Source organism: Fistularia commersonii, chromosome 21 (genome assembly GCF_037954325.1).
Source record: "Fistularia commersonii isolate RoL2024-O1a breed Wild chromosome 21, RoL_Fcom_v1.0, whole genome shotgun sequence".
NCBI classification, from domain to species: domain Eukaryota; kingdom Metazoa; phylum Chordata; class Actinopteri; order Syngnathiformes; family Fistulariidae; genus Fistularia; species Fistularia commersonii.
Window position 1 is genome coordinate 14,473,897 of NC_141304.1, and position 24,756 is coordinate 14,498,652.

A 24,756-nucleotide genomic window follows, 5' to 3' on the forward strand; every position below is an offset into this window, starting at 1 on the left:
AGGCTGTCCTGAGTTGCAGTGCAACCGGCCGCCAGCAGCAGCATCCAGCGCCGCACAGCCAGCTGGCCATATTGTGCAGCAGGCTGCTCTCACCTCGGCTGCGGCAGACGGAAGGACGCACGGCGGGGGGGAAGCACACACACACACACACACACACACACACTCACGGCGTTGTCACATTTCACTTGTCTGACCAGGTGAGAGGATGCAAAATCCCTTTTTTTTTTTTTTCGTTTTCTTTTGCGCGTTAACGTCGAAGACCCCGGGTGTCCGCGGACGCGCGTTTCCGCACGGTTTTGTGTGATTTGTGTTAGTGACGAGTGTGTGTGTGTGTGTGTGTGTAGCGTTTAGCAGATTCCCCCATGAGTCCCATCACGGTGGCGAATTCTAGTCTGGAGGAATAAAAGGGCCGTGTTTACCCTCCTCCACCTCCACCCTTCCATCCCCACCCCCTCCCAGGTCTGCCTCCGTGAAAAATGGTGAAACTGGGGAATAATTTCAGCGAGAAAAACAACGGGAAGGTGGTCTCCGAGGACGGCTTCGACACCATCCCCCTCATCACGCCGCTGGACGCCAGTCAGCTGCAGTTCCCTCCACCAGACAAGGTGAGATGAAGAAAAAAAAAAACATCTACATTTCTCCTTCTCCGTGGAGGACGTGGTGATGTGTGTGTTTAGATGTCTAGAAAATAAAGCATCCTCTTATGATAAAGACGGATTTTTGCCCATCTGCTCTTCTCCTGTGGACTCATCCTCTCATGTGAGTACAACTGCAAGCTGCTTGGATCATTCTTCACGCCTGATAATGTGTGTGTGTGTTTGTACCAGGTGGTGGTGAAAACAAAGGCGGACTACGAAAGCGAAGGCAAGAAGGGGAAGCTAAGATCTCCCAAAATTGCAGAATTCTCCATAAGCATCATCGAAGGCGTCTCCGAGCGACTCAAAGTAAGATCCTCCAGGCCGTCCTTCTCACACACACACACACACACACACACACACACACACACACACACACCTTTGGCCATCAGACGGCCAGCCCCCACCCGCGTCCTGCTGCCTGTCTTCTTGTCTGGCTACACCGGGAGGCTTAATGCACAATGATTCACTTAACCCCACCCTGAAACCCCTCATTGAATCATCTGCGTCCACATGACAGCATCTCTCCCGCCTCCTCCTGACACCTCCCCTGCCAGCAGACGGCTTAAGCTGCTCACAACGCATAGAATCTGAAATATGGAGGAGGAGGACCTCCGCATCTTATATTCAGGATTTTTTTCCGGCACCTCTCTCAGCATCTCTGGGCCGCAGAGCTTTCGTTTTCCCGCACCTGAGAGGCAAAGAGGCACGTCGCCGTTCCCGAGAGCGCCGCTTGCGAAGCCCACGACGGCGCTTTGATTTACCGCAGGCGGCTCTTTCATCGCAAATGGCCTCTTTCGTAATTCGCCTGTTGCTCCGCCTTGTGCTGAATGTGCCGCCGAGACGTGCAACTTTTTTGAGACTCGTCCGGATGGAGAAAAACGCCTTTTCGACGACCGGTGCCGCCGGAGGCCTCGGCGAGCCTCTCTCACCGAGCACATTCAACCGGCGCGGCATGAAATTAAAAATTTCTCTAATGCATTTGTGTCAAGATTGATCGCGACAAAAACGCGGTCTTGCCGCTCGCTGGCAGGAAACGATCAAACCCTCTCCGCCCTCCTCCCGCGCAAAATTGCATCCCCCTCATTGATTTCGCCAGTAATGAAAATAACTCACCGGGGTCACGGCGTCTCCGGCGATGATGAGACACCCGGCCTGCATCCCAGAAACACCGGGAGCTGTTATGTAACTCCCCGGAGAGGCGGGAGCCGCGGCGTCAAAACTCTCGAGTCACATTTAGAGCCGGATTGCGTTTCGGGTGTCTCACCTGCTGGGAATCCGGCGGCGGCCTTTGTTTCTCCTCCAGGTGACCCTGCTGGTGATCTGTGCCCTGGCCTTCCTGGTCTGCGTGGTGTTCCTGGTGGTCTACAAGATCTACCAGTACGAGCAGCCGTGTCCTGACAGTTTCGTTTACACGGTAAATACTCTGAAAAGTAAATACTCTGAAAATACTTCTGAAAAGCCTCGGTGTAGTCATGCTCAAGTCACATTCAAGCTAAAGTTTTAGCTGAAGATTCTGGAATCAACTGGGTTTTTACTGTCAAAAACAAATGAATGCTTTTACAATATTATTATAAAACGTTATAACTTTCAAAACTAAATCCATTACCGATCTTACGGTAAAGAAAACCGAAGAAAGCGTATCGATGGCAACGTTTAAAATTCAGTCGCATCTGAGAGCAGTTAAGGCTCCATCGCGTATCAACGGCTGCTTAAAATATGCACTTTAAGGCATTTAGTCAATTTAACATTTGAAAAGAAATTAATAATAAAGCCCTGGTGGTATTTATACGGCCTTTGAAATGCAGCTTTGTTTGAATTAATTGGTTGAAGATGAAAACAGTGGAATAATAAGCAGCCACTTGCTGAGGCCTGCGGGCGTGTTTCAGAAACTTCACTGCATCCAGTACATCCCTCCATTTAAATTCGGGTTATCTGATGTCCGCTAAAATAGATTTCTTTTCACGGGCAACGATCTCCACTCTCGGGCAATTTCGTTTCTGTCGCCATAAAACGATTATCTTCAGATTTTCAAGAATAAACATGACAGGGTGACACGGCTAGCGGCGCGTTAGCGCTGCAGCCGCGGGTGCTCCTTTCGAATAACTTTCACCCACGCTAGATAAATCTGCAGGATTACCAAATGATTAATCCTGGAGAAACCAGAGCTTTGACCTGTTTCTCTTCCCCACCCCTATTAATATTTGATTTTCATTGAGATACCGCAGGATGTGAACATGTACATCAGGGAAACTGTGTGAGAAGTTGCAAAAGGGAATATCGCTATTCAGTGGAGCTGCTAATAACCCAGACATGAGAAATGTGACCAGACTACAGAGAGCTTAAATAAAAGCTGAGAAGATTTGCAACCAGACTAAATAATGCATATTGTTTACTACACTCTATACCACATGTGTGAAACTCAAGGCCTGCGGGACAAATGTGGCCCGCTACGTCATTTTAGGTTGCACGTGAGAACGTCTTAAAAGGTCTGATTGTCTTAGAAATAAATAAAATCTTTCTCTCTGTAGTTCAAGGACCGGCCATTTTCCCTTTATGAGAAGGAAAGCAAGTGTGGAGCTATTTGTCTGTTTAATGCTAATTCCTTTAGCGCACGTGTCAAATTCGAGGCCCAGGGGCCACATTTGGCCCGCGAGAATGTCTTAAAAAGGTCTGCTTGTCTTAAAAATAAATAAGTCAAACATGGTGCTGACCATAAACTACATTTCCCACAATTCATGGCAATCATGTACACAAAGTGATGTCATCCACAAATAACAAGTAGAATTGAGAAATACAAATGATCCCTAAATGTCAAGGAAGAGAAAAATTGATGCGGGTGGAAGGCTGTTTCAAGAAAGATGGGAATGCATATGTAACATTTTGGATTTGAATCAGTGATCCATTCAGAGTTTTTTAACATTAAGGCGTAGTTACATTTATTTTACATGACATTTAGTTCCATTAATACGGTTACTGTTCCATGTGGCCCTCTTTGAAAATGAGTTTGACACGCCTGATCTATACGATTTAAAGACCTAGATGTGTACTAAAGTGCAGAATACGCCAGCTCTTACCTTTCAGTCTGGATCTTTTGGAGTCTCCTGTAAAAATCAAACCTCAGGGTGTGGTGTTACGAGAAATCTTCCATCTTCGTGTCGTATTGCTACTTTTCCCTCTTCGACGTATCGGCCGCACGGAATCGTCTCATTCCCTTGTATTTTCATTGTGGTTTCTTGGGAGCAGCAAGGTCGCTGCATGCCGGCCGGGATGTACGGCAACTACCCCCCTCAGGGACCTGGGGGCCGCGGGCGCCTCTTCACCCTCATCAACCACTACAACATAGCCAAGCAGACCATCACCCGGTCAGTATCACCGTGGATGACCATCATGTCCGAGGAGAAGGTCACCCAGCAAGAAACAGAGACTGCCCAGAAACTGGCCTAAGCAGCGCAAGATCAGGAAGTGGCCTCGCCTGTTGCAGAAAAATAAATAATATAGGTATGTCATTCAAGCAAACCTGAGTCCCCGGGCTCTGTGGGTCAGATCCGCCCGACGTGTCTCGCCTGCGGTGCAAACGCTGCCTTGTTGAAGCGCTTTCGGCGAGCCGATGTTTACTACCGTGAGAAATATGTGGAATTTTTGAAAAAGTTTTTGAGAAAAGCGAGGCTTGCGGGGTGGCTGGGTTGGTAGTTTGTTTGAATCGCATATGTCCTTATTTATACTTCAGAACAGAGTGGCAAACATGTAGAAAGAAGCCGCAAAGACACAAACTCACTGTCTTTGTGTACACACAGACACACACACACATGTAACGACTCACTTTAGTACTCAGATTGTGAAATGACTGTGAGCCATCCTGCGTCCGCGGACCACTATAGTCAATTTGCTTTGAGTCTTTTTATGTTCCCTCAAACCGATCATGTACTGACAGTGCATGCCAGATCCCCCCTCCCCCCCAACTCTCAAAACCCAAGTTTTGCCGCATAGATGCCACTCAAGTCTTCTGTGTTGAAATATTTTAACGTCGTACGAACGACTGAGGCTTCATCTGGAGGGGAACCTTGTCACCAGCTTGGGGGACGGAAAAAAAAAAAAAAATCAAATGTGTAACAGTACATTTGGCCCCGTTTTTGACCCTTCCTGCTTTCTGCATCAAGTGCTGTTACGACGTTTTTAGTATTTATTGCATCGAGTCTTTTTAACCAGCATCAATGATTGTCTCTTCTTATTTTCAAGTCTTTGTGAAAACCACGTGCTCTTTCGCTGACTACGACACTTAACTTTTATTAGCAGTTATGCTACTGTATTGAATGTTTTGCATTGCTAGTGAAGACGCGGTATTGTGCAATGCTTTGCATTGATTAATGTCACCAAATGGCTACTGGCGGCCATCACAAGTACTAGATTTAGGTTGATTTAGTGGAACAAAACCGAAAGTAGTTGCTTGTCCTGACGCTTCTTTTCTGTAGTCGCCATTTAAATTCAACTGTTGAAAAAATTCTGTACCTTTTTCAAGCAATGTAATGATTACCATTGAAGTGCATTTGCTACATAACAATGTTCAGTAAAAAAAAAAAAAACAACAAAAACTGGAATAAACTTCCCACATTTCACACCAATGGCCTTTTTGGGATTCTGTTGTCGGGGTAAATAGTATGGATGCGGGTCAAGTGTTCAGGATTGCGCTGGACTTACAGGTTCTGGCAGAAATAGAAGGAGGCTGCATGAATCACAACTCCTGCTGACAGCTTCCTTTTCTTTAGCAGACACAGACCCAGAGAGGCCTCGGCTCTCCGCCGCTCCCGATGTTATCTGAAGGCTTGACATGCATTACAGTGTCATAAAATTACACCCCGGAGCCAAAGAAAGTAATTGAATTGCTGGGAATGTGAGCGGTGGGCAAATTCATGTAGATTGTAACAACTGACTCCTCAGTTCCCGAGTTCCTGCAGAGCAAAAGCATTTCAGGGATTGAAAAGTGAAGCTTTATTTCACGGACGTCGGTGCCACACAAGGTTATATTCTATTTAAATACACGACAGGGTGAAGCCGCTGTAATGGACCGGTGGAACGAGCGTCGACCGAATACAAAATCAGATAGCTTTTCAGACGAGGGCGGCTGTCGGGGCTCCGAACACGATCTGCGTTTTTGCGGTAGGGTTGGTTCATTTCCACCCGTGTGCTAAAGTGCTGTGGACAAAGACCGGCTCACGTGCTCTAGGTGTCTCTAGGACGGGGGATTCTGGCGGACAGACAGCCGTTCCACTTGATCGTCCCGTCTTCGCTGTCAAGTCCAACGCGGCGAACCGCCGGTCCTTCTTCATTACTTATGAGGTGACCGACGCGCCGCAGCCACCCGGTTTCCCATCTTAAGTCCGCCGTGTCCGTCACACTAGCTGTCATACCAGTCCAGGAAGAGAAGCGAGAAGGAGCACATGACCAGGAAGAAGAGGATCCACACCCGGAAGCCGGCGTTGTTCTTGATGGCCTTGAAGTAGAAGTCCACAAAAGCTCCAGTGAGTGGAATTTATCTCATTGTATCAACCGCAGCTAACAGGCGCTATCGGCGAGTAGCGCTTACCTCTCGTATGTCCTCGTTGCCTTCTTTCACATTCTCCGTGGCGCCGACCACCAGCTGATGAATACTATCTATCTCTGTCTCCTGTCAAATGGAGGACGATGTGAAAATGCTTGGACGAGAACTCTGCAGAGCCCAAAGGAAAGATGTGGCGCACGACTTGCCTGTTGAAGGACTTTCTCTGCGAAGATCTCCTGGAGTCTTGAAATCTCCACCACTTTGCCCTCGATTTGCCTGGCGGGCAGAGAGGGGAGGCGTCAATCGGCGCGTGGAAACAGCGCGCCCTGCGTGTGTTGACTTTTCCAGATGAAGTTAGTATCTTCAAGACAGATTGAAAATTTTTTCTGAACCTTTTTCCACCTGGAGCAAATATGTGGATATATGATACACTATATGGCCAAAAGTATTGGCTCACCTGCCTTGACTCGTGTGTGAACTGCATCGACATCCCATTCCTACTCTATAGGGTTGCAAAGGGTGGACCTTGCTTTGTGCACAGTCATGTTGGGAAGGGGCCACCTCAGAACTGATCCCACAAAGTCAGGAGCATGGAATTGTCCAAAATATCTAGGTAATCTGAAGTTTTCAGGGTTCCTTTCACTGGAACTCAGGGGCCAGGCAACCCCTCCACCAAACTTCACACTTGGCACAATGCAGTCAGACAAGTAGCGTTCTCCTGGCGACCGCCAATCCAGACTCGTCCATCAGATCGCCCGATGGAGAGTCGCGATTCGTCACTGCAGAGAAGGCGTCTCCACTGCACTTGAGTCCGGTGGCGGCACGCTTTACACCACTGCATCCGGCGTTTTGCATTGTACTTGGTGATGTGTAGCTTGGATGCAGCAGCTCGGACATGGAAACCCGTTCTATGAAGCTCTCTGTTCTTCAGCTAATCTGAAAGCCATATGAGGTTTGGAGGTCTGTGGCGAGTTGGTGACCCTTTTTGCACTTTTACAAATGTTTGTAAAAATAGTATGCGTGCCTAGGTGCTTGATTTCATACATCTGTGGCCATGGAAGTGATTGGAACACCCGAATCCAATTATTTGGATAGCTGAGCGAATACCTTTGGCCATATAGTGTATATCGAGTATCATCTTATTGCTGAAACATTAGCCTACTTGAATTCACGTCATCTGGAGGTGACTCTATCCCTTGACCTGCCCTGTTAGCACCAAAGACCGAATCAGAGAGGACGTAACGACGTTCTGAAGGAGACTCACCTCACTTCGTCCACCAGGCTGCTCATTTCACTGACCAACCGCTGGTTTTCCTGCTCAAACTAAACACAAACACTCTTGGTCATGATGCTGCTGATCATCTAGCGCACACAGCAGAATGTCATTGGATGAAATGCAAAAGTTGGAACAGAACACAACAGGCTTCAAACATTGTTTTTTTTTTTGTGATGGATTGCAACACTGTGCACTTCAAATTATTTTCAGACCTGCATGAAGGGGAGAAAGCGAATAATGAATGATAATGTCGGAGGTGCCACACCATCTGAATTTCTTCAGGAGAGAGCTCGTCCTCCACTCGTCCCTCCTCCCACAGGTTGACGCCGTTGTCCTGGACCTCTGACACGTTCTTTTCTGTCGGACATATTTATAAATCACAATAAAAAAAAAACAAAAACTTTTTATTTATCTCGTACCTCAGTTTGCTCGTGTATAAAATGAAATTTCCTCATTGAAATGAATTAAAACGTTATTAATCTGTTTCAGCTCCCCAGTTTTGTTACCATATTTTCTGCACTATAAGGCACACTTAAACTCTTAAATTTTCTCAAAAATGGTCCGTGTGCCTTATAATGCCTTACAATCCTTATATGTGGCACACTGCACTCAAACAGCTTTCAAAATGTTTTTGTACGCCTTTGGTAAGCGACAAAGCTGCTTTGCTCAATTGATTGTCGGACCATTCCTTTGTCTGTCCTTTGTTGAATATGGTTTGCAACGTTAGACAACTAATGATGTTGTGCTGGAATACAACGCTGTCCCAACCTCACACTTACATCAGGTGTCCGCTATCGCTGGCAACCATAAACCAATCAGAAAACAGTACGAAGAACAGTACATACAGAGAGATGAATAAAATTGATGAAACTGTTTTGTTTTGCTTTCTATACTGTACGTTTTACCATGCGCCTTATAATAAGGTGCGCCTTATGCTCCGCAAAATAAGGTACACGCTTTTAAATGAGACATGCTCTTTCTTCTATTCGCTCCTTCATCCATCCGTCTGTCCGTTCGCTCGTTCATTTGTCTATCCGTCCATCCAATCGCAGCGTACATTCACTTGGTCGCTCATTCGCTTGTTGAACCGTTCATTTGTCCATCCATCTATCCGTTTGTATGTTTATTTGCACGTGCGTTCACGTGCTCGTTTGTTCGTTCATCCATTCACCCCCGTCTCTCCATCGATCTGTTCGTCTCTTCATTCACACGTATAAACTGGTCGTATCATCCTGGAAGATGGCATGAAAATATTGGTGGTGGCCGAGGAGGTTGGGGGAGTTTTTCCCATTGGTTCTCTCTCCTTAACTATCCTCACTGGCTCCAAACTTAATGCTATAATAATATGCTAAATGTAACGTGCACACTTTTGCTACACTTTACATCTCAACTTCATTTATGGACGGAGTGAAGCCGCTCCCCCACGATCCCGCCGTCCGCCGTACTAAATCGCTTTAAACATCTCCTGCCTTCTCACGGACGATGCTCTCCGTCACCGCGAACTTCTCCATCTCTTCATGGACGAGTCCACAACACACACACCTGCCTCGTGTTTTTCTGTGATTTTCTCTGGGCTAGCTGGCGGCAAAAAGCGCATCCCCGCTGTTTTTAAACGGCACTTCACGGACTGCGGCGGTCACATCAGTGTCAAATGCTCATCCCGCTCGCTCCCAACTCAGACCGGAAAATTTGTAAGTTCTGCTGTTTATTACACTGTAAATCAAAATTTCGGTTTGATTCTCTCAGGTGGGACGGATGTCTCGGAGGTGGTTAACTTTCTCCGAGCCCATCATTTTGCTGCCGTAGCTTGAATTAGCACTTAAAGAGTGTCTCTGTGTTGCAGTGTAAATTGGAAAAAGTGTGAGGACGATTTGGGCTTCTAGCCTCGCGTAACCCGGTGTTCCGCGGATGAGAATAGTTCAGACGGCATTAAACCCGTCTGCGTTCGGAACACATGAATGTTTCGCCGTCTCCGTGCTTCCACGGCAACAAGAGCCCGGCCTCTCAGGGGACTCACTTACCAGAACTTTCCTCTTTCGCAGTCTTGTCCTCAGCAGGCTCCTCCTCCACGGTTTTCTCCACCCGGTGGTGATGCTCTGGTCCCAGTCGTGATCTGAAACCCAAAAATCGCGATACGTTTAGAGTTTCTCCGGTCCGAAAGGAGGATAATTAAAACAAAAGCACAAGGGCTTGGTATGCGGAGAACATTTGTTTTAGTATACTCACAGTCTCTTCTTGTCCACCATTCTCTTGACTCGTATTGCTCTTTGCTCAGAGTAGATCTTACACACCCCTTTGAAGGAGTAAAAAAACTTTTAAATTAGTTGTAGAGAAAAGCGCCTCAGAGCCACGGTAAGCAAGGTCATAAATTGCAGGGAAACATGTGGCGCCAGTTTCACCACCTTACTCGGACTCACCTTTAAGATACATTTCAATGAGGTCCAGGACGGCTCCCCGGTGCTCCTTGATCTGGGTTGACGTCACCTGCTTCTCCGCTGCGACGGGGCAGAGGATTTCTATGAGCTCGAGTTGAAAAGTGTGGAGAAAAAAAAACAAAAAAACAACAACAAACTACGCCACCGATTTTTCGATTCAATTTGGATTCCGAGTCTTTTGGGGCGCGGTTCAAACAAATTAAATCCACCTTCATTGCGGAGCTGCTTGATGGCCTCTGAGCAGGTCCTCATGAAGATTTGAGCATCCTGATCGATCTGGTCTCGTTCGCTGTCCGTCATGCGGGTGAGATCGGAGGAGATGAGACTGTGGAATGGACAGAAGCAGACAAGATGCTTTGGAATAGATGGCAAGCAAACAACTGCAATAATGTAAAACGCCAATACCTATCATCAATCTTTCCATTGTATCATAAGGATGACTATTTTAATTATGGGTATCATGATTAGTATGGGATGTTGGAGCCTATTCGAGATAAAATGTGCGGAAGGTCGGAGAGCGCCCCGATCGTGTCTTCAGATCAAAGAACGTGAAGATCAGCTGTACACTCTCGTGGTCGCGTAGAAATAAAAATATCCGCATCAAGTGACTATTCAAACTGGAGGGATGTAAGGCGTGGGGAGCCAAACAAACAGAAGCGGAATTTGAGGACGTTAGATGGAGCAGGAGCTGCAACTCAACCCTCACAAGCTGCTGGTGGGGGGTAACGGCGCCATCTGGTGGATTTCTGATTCTTTAAAATAATACTCGAGTGAAGGTGGAAACAAAAGACAAGAGCAAAGGGATAAGGCAGTGATATTTAATCCATCATTGGCATGATTACTTAGAAAAGAATCAGTGTTTATATCGGTTTGCCAATATGGGTGTGGTCGTCGGGTGGGAATATTTCATATAGTTTACATTTTTGTCTGTCTTCCTAAATTACATTGCAAAATTAAAATAATAATAATACTGATAAATTTTATGTAAGGTGCTTTGCTGGAAACTCAAGGACACTGTACAGACACATACACAAAATAAAGATTAAAAGTAAAAAATAACAACAGCGACAAAGTGGTAAAAAAAACAAAACACAAAAGTTACAGAACAGTTTGCATCATTTTTCAGGCAACCAACCTAATTTCTTATTAACGCTGCCATTCTTTTGAATTTTTATTTTGAATTAAATTTCCTTTTTTAATTTAATCATTTTTTTCCCTCGCAATGTCCTTTTATGGTACTTTGAGAATACCGGTTTTCGTCATTCTGACCGTCTTTAGGTTACGTTACATGATAGGATGTCTTGATTTCAAAATAAGAGAAATATAATGATTTGTTGAGAGGGAAAAAAAGCCATAATTTGAAGAACATTGGGCGTTTCATACATAACGTTTGACGTAGTCCAGTTCAAAAGCGAGGAAACAATCACAAACATTTCCTCGTTCCTTTACTTTTATTTATCTATCTGAAAGATTTCAGCGTGACCTTTGAAAGTTTGGAAAGATCAGCTATCGAGATGTTTTGCCTTCTCTGAAATATGGAGCCAGATGGTTAGGAACTTGTGATGCTCAAAGCACCAAAAAAAAAAACAAAAAACAAACAAACTAAAATTAAAAAAAGAAGAAGAAGGAAAAAACAAAAGAAAACCCAACTCAAAAGGAAAGTTAATGACCCAGATAATCCACAGAGCTTGCTATGGGTAGTTTCATGGGGAACTATTTTCTTTCACCCTCAACTGTCTGCGTGAAACTGCTTACTACAAGATCTGTGGTTCAGCTTCAGTAAGTGGAAAGAGATGTTTGTTGTTGAGTTGTTTTTGTTTTTTTCCAAGTGTAATTCTGGCACTTATACCACAATCCAAAATACTATCCGCTATTGTTTTTGAGAAAAAGCAGATATTTGAAAAAGAAATAAGGCGCCAAATAGCAGCAACCAATACCATCGAAATGATCTTGCTAGCACTGCAGGGAAGAGGAAAAATGTTAGCATAGCATTAGCGCTACCTGGCTACACATATAGGTGGATTCTGTAATTCTTCTGTCAGGCGCAGTCAAACATTGCAGGAAAAAGGAACCTTATAAGGAAACTGGAAGACAGGAAGTGGAGGTAGACAAGACTTTAAATCATCACATAAACCGCCGATGGTTTCTCGATGGATTTTCCCACCACTAAACACTAGTTTGCTCCACCAAAGGAAATCTGTAATGTTTAGTTAATGTGTTCTGTCGAAGGCTTATCAACAAAACTAACAAAACACGGACTAATCCACACACCCACAACGACAAAACACAGAGGGGACCTTGAAGCAAAGGACGCCTGGATTTGTCCCAGGGCGTGATTTGTTCTCCACTTGGTTGCAGCTCAATTATTCCAGACAATTAGACTGGAGCCTGCCGCTATGGACCACCCTACTTGTCACTGACCTCGTGCCAGCAGCCAGCCTTTGCAGTGTGCACGCACACACACACACACACACACACAAAAACACACACACGACAGCGCTATTGGATTAGCCCAGACTCGGGATCCTGTCCCTTCACTTGTTTTTCCTGCAGCTCCGAATGCGTCTGCGGTTACTGATTGTGGTGGATTACCTTCCAGCGCTCACATAGTCCTTCCTGTGCTGCAGCAAGAAGTCTTTGAGCTTGGTGATGTTTGTGATCTGTGGAGAAACAGTGAAAAGATGCATGACTTCACCACCTCGGTGTCAATGGTTCTCTTCAAACAACGTGCACGGGTTGCTCTTTCAAACATGTCAGCGCAGCTTAAGAAAAGGCTTTCTGGTTGAGTAGCAGGAAACCATTTTCTTCCAGCTACATTTAACGCAGCCAGTGTCAATGTATAATTTTGTGCTTATTGAACTTGACAGGCGACAAAATGTCTGTCCATCTACCGACTCACAATATTTACCTTTGACAACTCACGAGCTATGGAACACGCTAAAATCACACTCGCAATTTCCTCGGCAAACTGCGGCCATAAACAAAATGGCGAGATGCTGCACCGAGACGTCTGGCAGCGTCATCGCTAATAGGGATATATTCATGATCTGTTACTATTTATCACAGAGAAAATGTCCAAGTGCTTGTGTGCACAGGGAAACCAAGGAAACCTGCTTAAATCCAATATTTGCTCCTGTAATTCGGTCAAATATTAAAAAAGACTAAATTGCTTCCCTGTCCACATAGCTCCGCTGGAAGCGTACAAAGTGGGTGTGAGCGCGCACACAGCGGCCTCTGTTACATTCGGGGGGAAGACAGACCCGGGACAAGCCGAGGATTGAAAAACGTCACAATGAGTTTGACTGTGACAGCGACCCTGGAGCGCCGGAGATTATTTTGATAACATAACCGCGCTGTCTTCGGCCTTCAGCCTTTTTCACTCTAACAACCCCAATTATCTAATTGCCTTCCCTGTGAGGTGTAATCCGGCACCGGCGGTCTAATAATGCCTCCAAACATCCATTCCCGGCATCACCGGGACCCGGAACGCTGTTTTACTCGAGCTGACATATGAAGTGCGGAGAGAAGGTGTCAAAATTAACAGCGCAAGCCAATTTGTTGAGAACATAGATCTCCTTCTCTGCCTCGGAAGATACTTGCGTGACGTATGACACGGCTGCGGGGCACATGCTAAGCCGGGCCGGGGCTGTTAAGGCATGCTGACCCTTGTAATAATACAATTATTTGAGGTCAAGAGTTAATTGTTGTTCAGGGCAGTTAAGGCTGGGGTTGGGGTGGGGGTGGGGAGGCTCCAAAGTCTTTTAAAACCCCATCTGCCTTGCGTACTGACAAAGTTAATGAGAAAACCAGTTTCGGCGGGCGCCCGGCAAAGTGAAATAGCCGTTCTTGTCTTGAACATACAAGGCAGGAACTGCCTTTTGTTTTGTTTTTTTAAGTCTCGCAACGGGCCAAAAGCAACAGGGTAATTTCGTGTCCGCTTTGTTTCGTCGTGTTACTGTGTTACACTTTTTTGTCCAGCAGGCAGTGCTAAAGCCCCAGCAATGTAAACCGCAAAGCACTGACAAGCAGTGTGTGTGCACGTGTTTGTGTGTGTGTGTGTGTGTGTGTGTGTTATGGTACCGGGGAGTGTCAAGAGTGCTGCTCTGGGGGTTGAGCCGTTTCCTGTGTGTATACATTGGAGCTCGGATTCCCAGCACAACCTCAAGGGTTTGCAGGGGGTCAGGGGGATCAATTGCTCTTGTAACTTAAGACCCTAAAGAGCAAGTAATTCCTCAACAATGAGGGTGGGGGTAGCCTCGTGCATGCGTCTCCACGCACATATGTGTATGTGTGTACACGCCAAAACGCGGGGTGTGTTTATGTGCCACCGCATAGGTGTGTGTGAGGCAGAGCTCGCAACCAAGGCAGAAGGAGACAGTCTGCCGGGCTACATCTAATCTCGACATCATCAAAGACCCCCACTTTACCTCCTCACTTTCTCCTTCCCCCCCCCCCTGCTTCCCTCCAGCCCTGGCTGAGCCCAAACAAACCATCAGGGGGGATTATTATGAGGAAGAAAAGAGAAAAGGCTTAGCTAGCAGATTTCTAAAGAGTTTGGATGGCTCTTTGTTTTGTTAAATCCAGGTAACTGACAGAATCTGATGATGACCGCCCTGCTTTAGTTTAAGTCCCCGTGTCCTGACCGAGGGCTATCCGCACTGACGCCATGCGGCCGCGTGTTTAGTTATTCGGCCCCGATACAAAGAGGACGCTTTGCCCGAGAAGACGACGGCCACATGTTGATTTTATTACGGTGTTTGTGTCTGTCTCTCTAATGGCTTCGGTTTTATCTTCTTTACGGCTTTTCCACCGCACGTCGCTGGCTCAGCTCTTCCCTCCCTGCTATTCCACTTACAGAAAAGCGGCGACCGCTCACCGGGGCCCGCGGTCACAGCGATGCCGCGTGAATCCGTTATGACATCACCTGGAATACAACGCACGGGGCAATCGAAGGGACGGACTCTTCTATTTTCGGTACGCGCTCGTGCGAGCTTGGATAAAACGGACAAAGTAGACGAAACCGTTTGAGTGCTTCTCGGCGCCGTCGAAACAAAACACATTCATGAATGAATTAAAATGACACTTGACTTCTTAGATTAGATTTTTGTGTTTTATTTGAATTAAAACAAGTAGCATTTTTATTCACTAAGCAAATATTGCTTGGATCTTGACCTGAAGAGTTGTCGTCAAACAATAAATACCGGATACCTTTTATCGGGCTGAAATAAAGAATAAACTGATCTGACACCGAGGTTTGACGAGTCACTGGCGTAACTGTAATTAAAATCCGGCAAATATTTAAAGAATTTGTCTTAAAACACAGTCAAAAAGGAATATTGCGTGATGCTTCTCAACTCCGATAAAGCTAGAAACTGTGCGTGTTTATATTAAAAAAATAAAGTATCCAATAAATACTTTAAAATGTATTCATGAATTTCAAGGGAAATGTCCTCAAGTAACCCAACAAGAAGTCCAATATTTTCATTTGAATTAAATTCAAATCGCCATGAAGGTGTGTGTGGGCGGTGAGTGTATATAAATATATGTATGTGTGTCTATATCTTGCGCTCAAGTCACTGCACGATGGCAGTGTGTTACAAATGGCAATCATTTTACAAAGCGCTCATCCTGCAGAGCCGACACACAACAAGGACAAACTCAACCTCCTCAATCTACAATGTATGAACGGAGGCAGGTTTTCAGTCCCATCAACAACTGCAGCTGCACAAATTAGCAATCAAAAAATAACGGATATGAATAATATCAAATCGAAAAGACAAAATCGGTGTTTAGTCTGAGACACGCTGAGCGGCGGGCGGGTCACTTCAGACAACTAAAGCCCAAAGTGTTTTAGATGATTTCCGGACGTTGAACGCTTTCCTATCGACAACAAATTTTACAAAACACACTACATCCTCGTGTCGATCACAATCAGACACTGCCCGGCCGATGAAGCTCGCTATGATGAACGGTGTGGATTGCATCACCTTTTTTTCTGGCCTTGCAGTCAGTTTTGGACAAACTTCAGTGGAAAAGTAAATTGTTGCATTCTGCAGCAGACAAAGTTTCAGCAATCAATTTCATACGAAACAGATGTAATGGCAGTGGGTGTGACATTTAACTCACAAAAGCCTGCACACCCCACCAGACAAAATAAATGAGTAAACACGGAGGGAATGTTGCTTGTGGGAATTAAACTTGAGATCAAGTGAGGGCCACGACTGGACAGACAGGAGGAAGACAGAAATGCAAACTTGCATTATAGAGGACATTACATGAAATTAATAAACACCCTGTCAACAGAACTGAGTCTGCAAGTTCTTAGCATTCTATCACTGCGCAGATTCATTGTTGATATCAGAAAATTTGCGCTATTGCATCGCATATGCCTGACGTAATGACGCTATCCCTCTTATAATACGGTAAATAAAACATTTCTGGCACAGACGTTTGATTCGATAACCGGCTTCCTTCCTCAACGGTGTCTTTTAAGTGAAATGCTTATTGTGTGGCGGCCGTATTAAAATACAGCATCACTTCCTTTGTCAGACTGAGAGGGGAAACATTAGCACGAGCCTTTTGTTTTACTTAATTAGGTGCATCTCCAAGCGTTGCCCGTATCCCATGGGGTAATATGTTTGTCATTTCTTTGCTGTCATTGGACCAGTCTTTTAACATGCAAATTAAACTCCATGAAAGCAAATTCCGCAGTGAATTTAACACATCATTTCATTAGGCTTTACTAAAAAAAGCTGCATCATTAACCCCCTTAATCTTATTTATCTTAAAATAAATAACAGCGCGAATAAATCTAATGGCGAGTGGGACCAATTTCAATTTCTAATCCTAGATTATCTAATGGAATAAGACGTTAAATTCCAGGTTATAAACCCAGGAGAAGAAAACTTGCTGACTTTGTTTTCCTTCAGTGCAGCTTTAACCCATGGTATTTGTAGTTGCAAAAAAATAAAAAATAAAAATGGAAAAATCGAAGTGTGTGTGTGTGTGTGTGTGTGTGTGTGTGTGCATGCATATGGGTGTGGGGGGGGGGTCTCTCATAGCGATTCAAAATGGAACTTAAAAACATCCACAAATAAACAAAATGCTATGTTTGTTTGAAACAGGCGAGGTGGCGTGGAGTGACACTGCTGTATGGGCAACTGTGCGAGTTCAAGGGAACAAAAACAAAACAAAACAAAACACACAATGCATTCAATAAACCCGCATTTAAAAGAGGAGAAAGAAGCTGGAGTGCTCTCTTGTCTTGGACCAGAAAATGTGCCAAGCTCTGACCTTGAAACTGAACCCGAGTGAATTTCCCCTCCGGCCCAGTAAAGACCTGTTGGTGTATTTGCAAGCCTCATTCTGACTGTTTTTAGATTGCAAGGCACGACAAAGACAAAGTAAAAAGCTCATCATTGTTAATATTTATTTTCAAGAAAGCTTTTGTTTTGTTTTTTCAAATTGTTTAAAAAAAAAAACAACCTCGCACCAACATTATCTTAGCATGTGGCGATTTCAAAGAGACCGCGAAAACAAGGTGTTTGTAATAAACACCGCTTGTCTCGACCCTAGAAAGCTTCAATTTAGAACAAAAGACCAAAGTTTTTGTAGCAGATGAGCAAACATCTGCCGGAGCTTCACGGTCAGGAGAAAGCTGCGGGGTCAGGTATGGAGCTATAATCTGTCTATGAAGTATTTCAGTGATTGTAAAACACAATAAGTGAGATTTGTTAAAGGCCAACTTTCCACAGAGAGCATCGGCAGCTGCCGCTTTATTTTCGCTACATGTTGGCTTTAAATTGAGCCTGGTCTGTTGAACCCAACATTACTTTTGTTCCACTTAAACAATTTAGTCTGGGGAGTATCTGGTGTTCATCTCATGATTTAGAGTTTGACATACATCTGCAGATCTGTATTTCACCACTTTTTCCTCTTTTATTTTCATTTTCATGAATCATGCAAAAACATTCTCGGTGCACGCACCGAAACAAAATCTAGATTGTGCCTGACAGCAGATGCCCCGAAATTCAATTTGCCTGGCTTTCATGAGAAAACAGTGCAGAGAGTAGGCCAACTGGTAAAGAGACCATTTAGCAGCACGTTTATCTCAGGGTGATCTCAGGAAATCACTTCCCCATGGCCTCAGAACCGACTCAGTGTGCTCTCGGCTGAGAAAAGCTGCGTGTGAGCATGTTTTACAGGTAAGCAATCATTGCTCGACTTGAAAAGAGTTTTTCTGCGGGCAATTAGGGATTTCACACCGCGCGGCTCGGTCACACTCCACCGCGTCAAAGTCGGCGCACAGGAAAAAGTTAAAATCCGACCGGGGACCTGTGGACAGTCACTTCATAAATGCTCACAGAGCGGATTCATCGCAGGACGCGGGACACAGAACGCGGGCCTTGCAGTGGGTGGAAACAAGACCCTTGACAGTCAATTTAGAATAATGTTAAACATTACTGTGCGTTTAAGAAAACAATGTGTCGGTTGTTAGACTGTATACATTTATAAGCGCAGATGTCATGATTTAATTACTAAATCAGAAACTGACTGCTGTGAGCGCTCACTCTCGGCCGTCGGAATTACGAGCGGGGGATGTGATTCTACCCGTTTTTTTTCTTTTCTTTTTCTTCTCTCTCCACTCCCAACCACTTGAGGGCTTTCATGGGAAAAAAAAACACTAACTTCAAAGTTGCAGCTGCTACTAAGAGCACTTGATGAGACATGGGCCACTGTCGGAGCCGGGGACGATGCGTCCGCAGTGACCCCACCCCGTCAGAGGGTGTCGCTGTAGCGCTCGGAGCCGAACGGCCCCGAACGCCCCGCCATCCCGATGCTCTCAAACGGACTTTCAATGGACGGGAGGGTGGTTGACCTCTGTCCATGGCTTACTGCACTTAGAATTAACAAATCGGCGATCGCTCGTTCAAAGATATATTCAACTCGTCGACATCCCGGCTTATAGAGTCCTTCCGTTGAAAGGAGACCGATCCGGGCTCGTCGACTTCTTATATTTGTTCACGTTGGCATTGATGACATAGCTGTTCGACTGGCACGCTACGTTGCCTGTTAGATACTCGTTTCATTCTGAAAATCGTCTTACGAATCACGCCCTGTCATGCAGGATGCGTGTCAACAACATTTCCTACAGCCCCTTAGAGAGAAACAAAAAAGTGAACTCTCCCAGTGACATAACGTAGAGTTAAACAAACATATTAACTGCGTGTTTACCAACCATTAGAGTAACGTCAAAAGGTATTAACCAAAGCACTTTGGCAACTCTTAAAATGAGCTCATAAATATTTATAAACTAATAAGAAACATGTTAATCCTTCCATCTATGAATAAATAATAAAGCGGATGGTCATTATATGGTGATCATATTCACCCTTTGACTTATTAATCACTCATTGACATTATTTACAAGGCCCTTGCTATAGAACATTAAGTTGTATTTTAAGGAGGGCTGACATTAATAACAAGTCATAAATGTCATTGCTGCGCACAGTGTGTGTATGACCTCAGAAACACTTCAAATTAGGGAGTGCTGGCGAGGGTTCCCTGAATTTAAACGGTTCTAAAAAGGATATTTACTCTACTTGGATTTTCTTTTTCATTTTCTCCGATTAATGTCGATTGTCATGCAGATTCGCAAACACACAAAGGCCGAAACAACTCTAATCTAAATTAAATGTTTTGAGCATATATGCCCACACTATTTCATAAAAAAAAAAAAAAAAAAAAAAAAGAAGAAATCAACTAAATCACCACCGGGAAGAACCCCTGCACGACATACCTTTAAGTGCTGGCTGATGGCCACACTTTTCAGGATTTCAAAGAAAACACTGTGAGAGGGGAGCCAGTTTGGGGATACCGATACTAAAGGCACAGCGGGGAGCCAGACACTATTTTCTACACACAATTTAACAATTTCGGAATGACCCCGTCCATTTAAACCCGAGAAGGGCAGCACGCTGTGGAGAGGGATGAGGTGAGTGGTGAAATGAAGATCAGAGTACCCTAGACCGACCCCTATGAGCTAAAAGATTCCCCTGACCGAACCCCACTCCACCCCACCCCGCCAACACCGGCCCTCTCATTAGTCAATCGAGCCTATTTAGCGCTGCCTTGAAAGAAGCGACATGTCCTTTCTCTAAGAGTTTAATTTGGAGAGGAGGGGGAGAAAAAAAAAAAAAAAGGGCCTCATAGAAGCACCGTGTATTTGTCAACTTTGATGTTCCCTTTCTATTTTCGTGAAGCTTCAGTGGGAACTTGGAGAGTTATGCATGTCTTGAAGGGCACCCACATCTGTTGTGCATTAGGTGCCGGCCGTCAACATTGTTGCTGGGGACCTAATTTAATATTTTCTCTGTTTTGATCTTCTACCTTTAATCACTGACTCTTGGGAGGATCGGCTTTCCCCAAGAAATTGTTCGAGAGCCGAAAGAAAATGTTATTGCAGTATGTTTATGGAATCGTACATGTGAAGAGAGGACTCGCGCAAAAAGAAGAAGAAGAAAAAAAACAAAAAAAAAAAAAAAAACTGCTGCCCATGTCAGACTGTACAGCGTGGAGGAGTCGGAGGGGGGCGGCGGGGGATGTGGCTGAAAACCGCAACATAACTGTGAGCAGTCTGGACATTCCAAATTCGCAATTTCAATTTCGACTAAAGCAGCTTGACTGAGATGGTTTTTGAGATGATATCTGCAGCGTGAGGGAGACAGCGGCGGGGGGAAGCGGGGGACGGGGGAGGCCACGCACCACAGGAGAGGTTTGGGTTTCTTTGAATCAGCAACGCTGCTTTTATTAAACCGCCACGTCTAATACCAACGTAGCGCAACTTAACAAAACCTAGTTGTGCGGAGCCGATGTGACCGGGCTCACGTTTGCCTCAGACCGATGGCTGACATCAGGTACACGTTAAAAGTCCAGACTCCCCGAGGCGGCTTCAAGGTGCCTTTGAAGAGGTTTGTTTTCATCGAATCCCCGTCAGGCCAAGGACTCGTAGCTGAATAAGCAATGATGACATAAAGCGAAGCCTTTTCGTTGCCAAATGCTTATCGCCTTCTGCCAACTATTGATGATGCCTCCGTGCTTCAATGGCAGAATAAAACTCGAGATTTTATTTGTCAAGGTTCCTGCTGGAACTTAATGTTTAATTTAATATCTGCACACAGGTTTTTAAGATTAATATAGTTTAAAAGGACCTTCAAGCCAACTCGCTTTTCCTAAATTAATTTCAATTCATGTTAAATTACTAAAGTAAATCACCGAGGATCGGCAAACAACACATCTAAATTGCGTCGTTCACCAGAGGCGGGGGAATCAAATTGTCATCGTATCCTTTTGGTCAAAAATTAAATCCATGTTTTTCTCGGTGAAAGACATAATAAAGCACGATGCCTTTTGTTTTGGAATCCAGGCCCATCGTCATGATGGGAGAAGATTAACAAATCATCCTGGGCTTCAGACGACGAGTCTGGCCGGTCGGTCCGCTTCGGTATTCATATAAAAATTGGCTTTTTTGCCTGCAGTGTAGCGGACTAATTCGTAATTCAACAACAACTCTCACTTAAGCTCTTCTGAGTCCAGCTGGATACTTTATATCAAATAAAGATTTGATTCAAAATCAATAGCAACAGATCTTTTCGTTTATAAATCCTATGATGTCTTCAAAGTTTAGAGGGGCTATGACAGGCGACTAGGTTCGTGCTGCGGCGTGCGGTTTTTGCCGAAGTTTGACACGTCAGATGTAGATTGAATTTAAGAGTGCAGATTCACTTTGTATATGCAGGAATTTCTGTAGTTACGGATCTACTTACCAATCCATGACTTGATAATTCAACAGAAAGGGACACAATAAGTGAAATGTCGAGATGTGGTCTATATTGTATACTGAAGATACCTGACTAGAGGCAGCAGATGTAAATAGGATAATTTTAAGTGCAACTAAGGGATGATGAGCGCCTGCAACACTGTGTCGGACAGAGCGGTCAGCAGCACTGGGGCTCCACAGGGAACTGTCCTCTCTCCCTTCCTTTTCACCCTCCACACCACAAACTCCAGCTACTGCACAGAGACCTGTCATCTGTGGACGTTTTTCAATGACTTGGCCGTGGATGGAGGACCAGGTTGCTCATTGCGCCAAAGGCAAGGGAACCGGTGGTGGATCTGAGGAGGACCAAGGTGCAAGGTGAAAATATCTGGAGGTATTCGCTGACGTTGTGGGAGTGAAGCTGGACCCTCTGACGGTGGTGTCAGATAGGACAACGCTTGACAAAGTGAAGGTCATCTTGGACACTGTGTCCAACCCGCTCCATGGTGCGCTGGTCAGATACAGGAGGTCTTTCAGCACCAGAGCGCCTTAGATCATTTCTGCCTGTGGCCATCACACTGTATACCTCCTCACTCTGAGTGTCAGTAGGCTGTCGCTGGACTAATATTGTGCTATCATTTCCTTCAGGGCAATAGCCTGCATCAAATACTACCCAGAATTAGACACGTGTACTTGTAAATATACTTGTATATGCTTTGGATATACTGTTATATGGAGTTTTATTTTTGTTTCTTTTCATATCGACGCCTCTATTTTTCATTTGTACTTTTATCTGCAAAAGCAATTTCCCCCCTTGGGGATCAATAGTTATTCTGATTCTGATGAGGCAGGGTCTAACAGCGACTCATCTAAGACAGATACAGCATGGACAAATTGTTTAAATAATGTGGTTGGATGTTGGGCATAAGCAGACGGAAAAATGGAAGAGATGTTTTAAACCTTTAAAAAAAAAAGGGAACCTCATACAAAATGACTGCTAAAAAAAGGATTTCAAATTCTGTTTGAAACTGTGTGGACAAATCTTGGTGTTCTAATATACAAAAGTAAAAGTTCCAAAGTTGAGGGCTATGAAAACAGTAAACAAACCAAACAGACGTAAGAACAAACACTTAAAATACCATCTGTTTTGTCAGCTAATGCCTGTTCAAACAACCGACAACATCAGTCTGCCAAGGGGAGCCTCAGCGCAGAATGACAAACCGCTGGTTCTCTGGGTAAACGAAAACAGGACGGATGCAGTGATCCAGCCAGTCAGGCAAACATTCCTCAGAGCAGACAACAAGGTTACATCTGTTCACAAATCACGGTGACCCCGTGACCCTGCGGTAGTTTCTAAGCTATGGTTGGTGCATGTGGAAGTCATGAATGTGAAATGTCAAGCTCCATACCTGTGGCAGGAACAGTGGTGTGTACCCTAAAAAGCTTTGTGTAAGTGAGCAATTTTTATTGTACGGGCAGTGCCTGCGTTCCTCTTTACAGCAAGGGATTTTAACTAAATATCTATGGTCAGTAAAGTCAAAGTTCCTCCAACTGGTGAGACATGCACAAAGTTGTTATTTGCACTTGAAATGACAATCATAACTATCTAAAGCACCTTTAGAGCCTTTCCCTCCCCAAAATGGATGACACTCTTTTTTTGCTGATCACTAATCATTCTTACAATAACTAAAAATAACTGCAGAAAAAATTTTCCCTGTTTGAATCTATCTGAACAGGTGTAAAACAAACGGCAACTCCTTTTATGGGACATGCGGATTTGAGTATCATAGGATCATATCATCACTCGCACCACCGCCACCACCAAACAGCAACCCCCGTGACAGCAGCAACACGAACGGCAGGGATATCGATGACAAGTTTAGATATTTGGCATAAGGGACATCCAAATTTGAGCGTGGGAACGAATCTGAAACTGAAAACAAACTGAACTGAAAACATATGTTAGAAAACTACTGGTCTTTACCGATGTGTTTGTAGCAAGAAATGTGTAGGAATGCCTAATCCCTGGCTAAATCCATGACACCACTTCCCACTGTCCCATCTTTAATGTTCCTCACGGAGCAAGAGGTATTACAATGATAAAGACCGGAGTTCAACAGACAGCGCAAGGATAACAAATTTCATGTCCTAATCTAGATATCCATTTTATTCATTGTAAACCAGATATAATCCTAAGCGACAGAGATACATTTTGCAGATTTCCGTTAAACAAGCGTTGAATTAAAAATAGGCAAAATAATTATGTCTCGTTTTTCACAGAGCACATACAAAACAACATCTCTAGAAACGAAGCAGATAATGAGCTATGGATTAAGTGCAGAGAGTCATTCATACAGTATCATACCCAAGAAGGAGGCTGCTATCGACGCTGACGACTTATGTGACTCCTCCAAGGCTAATATGTGCTCCTCATGCTATCTATTTGCGTGGATGATGCTAGTGTACATTTGTTAAAACTAGAGCAGCACGACTGCAGTGGTAGACTTAATAAAACTTAATAAAACATAATAAAACTAAATCAGGTTACATCATTTCAGTGCACCGGCATTGCTGATGAAAGTAAAGTTACAGGCACTGTCACAGGTTACAACATTTACTTGGAGCATTAAGCGTCTCGAGCACGTTTTCAGTTATGGGCTATCGTAAACTCAAGCGTTGACCTTACTGGCGGCAGAAAAAAGCGTATAATCTTATTTTCCGAATGCTTCAGCAGTGCATAAATACTAACAAACTCTTTTTCATTTTAAAGTGTGTTAAAGAGGGCTGGAGCCGGAGCTAGCCCTCAAAGCTAAAGTTAGCTTGGGAATACGCTTACCACTTCCTTCGCCTTCGGTGAGAAGCCATTCTTGGGTCTGCTCCTCTTGAAAATTTCATCTTTAGCCGAGTCGAATCCTATCCCTATCGCCTTGTTTCTGGTTTTGACTGTCTTGACGCTAGCTTTGAAAAGTAAAGTTATATCGGCGGCCATGTCTCGGCGGCAGGGACCGTTGTAAACAAAGTGACACGTCACCAGACGTCTACGTCATCATTCT

At 44.6% G+C, this 24,756-nt stretch overlaps 2 protein-coding genes across 2 annotated transcripts; one reads left to right on the forward strand and one right to left on the reverse strand.

Moving 5' to 3' along the window:
• On the forward strand, positions 1-5,257 carry LOC147222417 (neuronal vesicle trafficking-associated protein 1-like). Its single transcript, XM_086167853.1, has 5 exons — positions 1-197; positions 460-605; positions 828-944; positions 1,942-2,052; positions 3,882-5,257. Exons 2-5 carry the CDS (start codon positions 477-479, stop codon positions 4,080-4,082), a joined length of 558 nt encoding a protein of 185 aa, XP_086023979.1. The 5' UTR covers positions 1-197; positions 460-476; the 3' UTR covers positions 4,083-5,257.
• On the reverse strand, positions 4,722-24,738 carry stx18 (syntaxin 18). The gene is made up of 11 exons (XM_086167851.1): positions 24,540-24,738; positions 12,478-12,545; positions 10,095-10,210; positions 9,868-9,945; positions 9,677-9,743; positions 9,472-9,563; positions 7,716-7,807; positions 7,439-7,497; positions 6,381-6,450; positions 6,220-6,300; positions 4,722-6,126 (listed from the first exon to the last, which is right to left on the reverse strand). The coding sequence occupies exons 1-11, from the start codon at positions 24,690-24,692 to the stop codon at positions 6,031-6,033; spliced, it is 972 nt and encodes a 323-aa protein (XP_086023977.1). The 5' UTR covers positions 24,693-24,738; the 3' UTR covers positions 4,722-6,030.
• Between the last annotated feature and the right edge of the window lie 18 nt (positions 24,739-24,756).

Excerpts from the sequence above, each read along its gene's own strand:
- LOC147222417 (XM_086167853.1), top strand. The coding sequence starts at position 477 with ATGGTGAAACTGGGGAATAATTTCAGCGAGAAAAACAACGGGAAGGTG. Across the intron at positions 606-827 it reads AGTTCCCTCCACCAGACAAG|GTGGTGGTGAAAACAAAGGC; the intron begins GTGAGATGAAGA and ends TGTTTGTACCAG. Across the intron at positions 945-1,941 it reads GCGTCTCCGAGCGACTCAAA|GTGACCCTGCTGGTGATCTG; the intron begins GTAAGATCCTCC and ends TTTCTCCTCCAG.
- stx18 (XM_086167851.1), bottom strand. The coding sequence starts at position 24,692 with ATGGCCGCCGATATAACTTTACTTTTCAAAGCTAGCGTCAAGACAGTC. Across the intron at positions 12,546-24,539 it reads CACCGAAGGCGAAGGAAGTG|ATCACAAACATCACCAAGCT; the intron begins GTAAGCGTATTC and ends GTTTCTCCACAG. Across the intron at positions 10,211-12,477 it reads GACTATGTGAGCGCTGGAAG|TCTCATCTCCTCCGATCTCA; the intron begins GTAATCCACCAC and ends TCCATTCCACAG.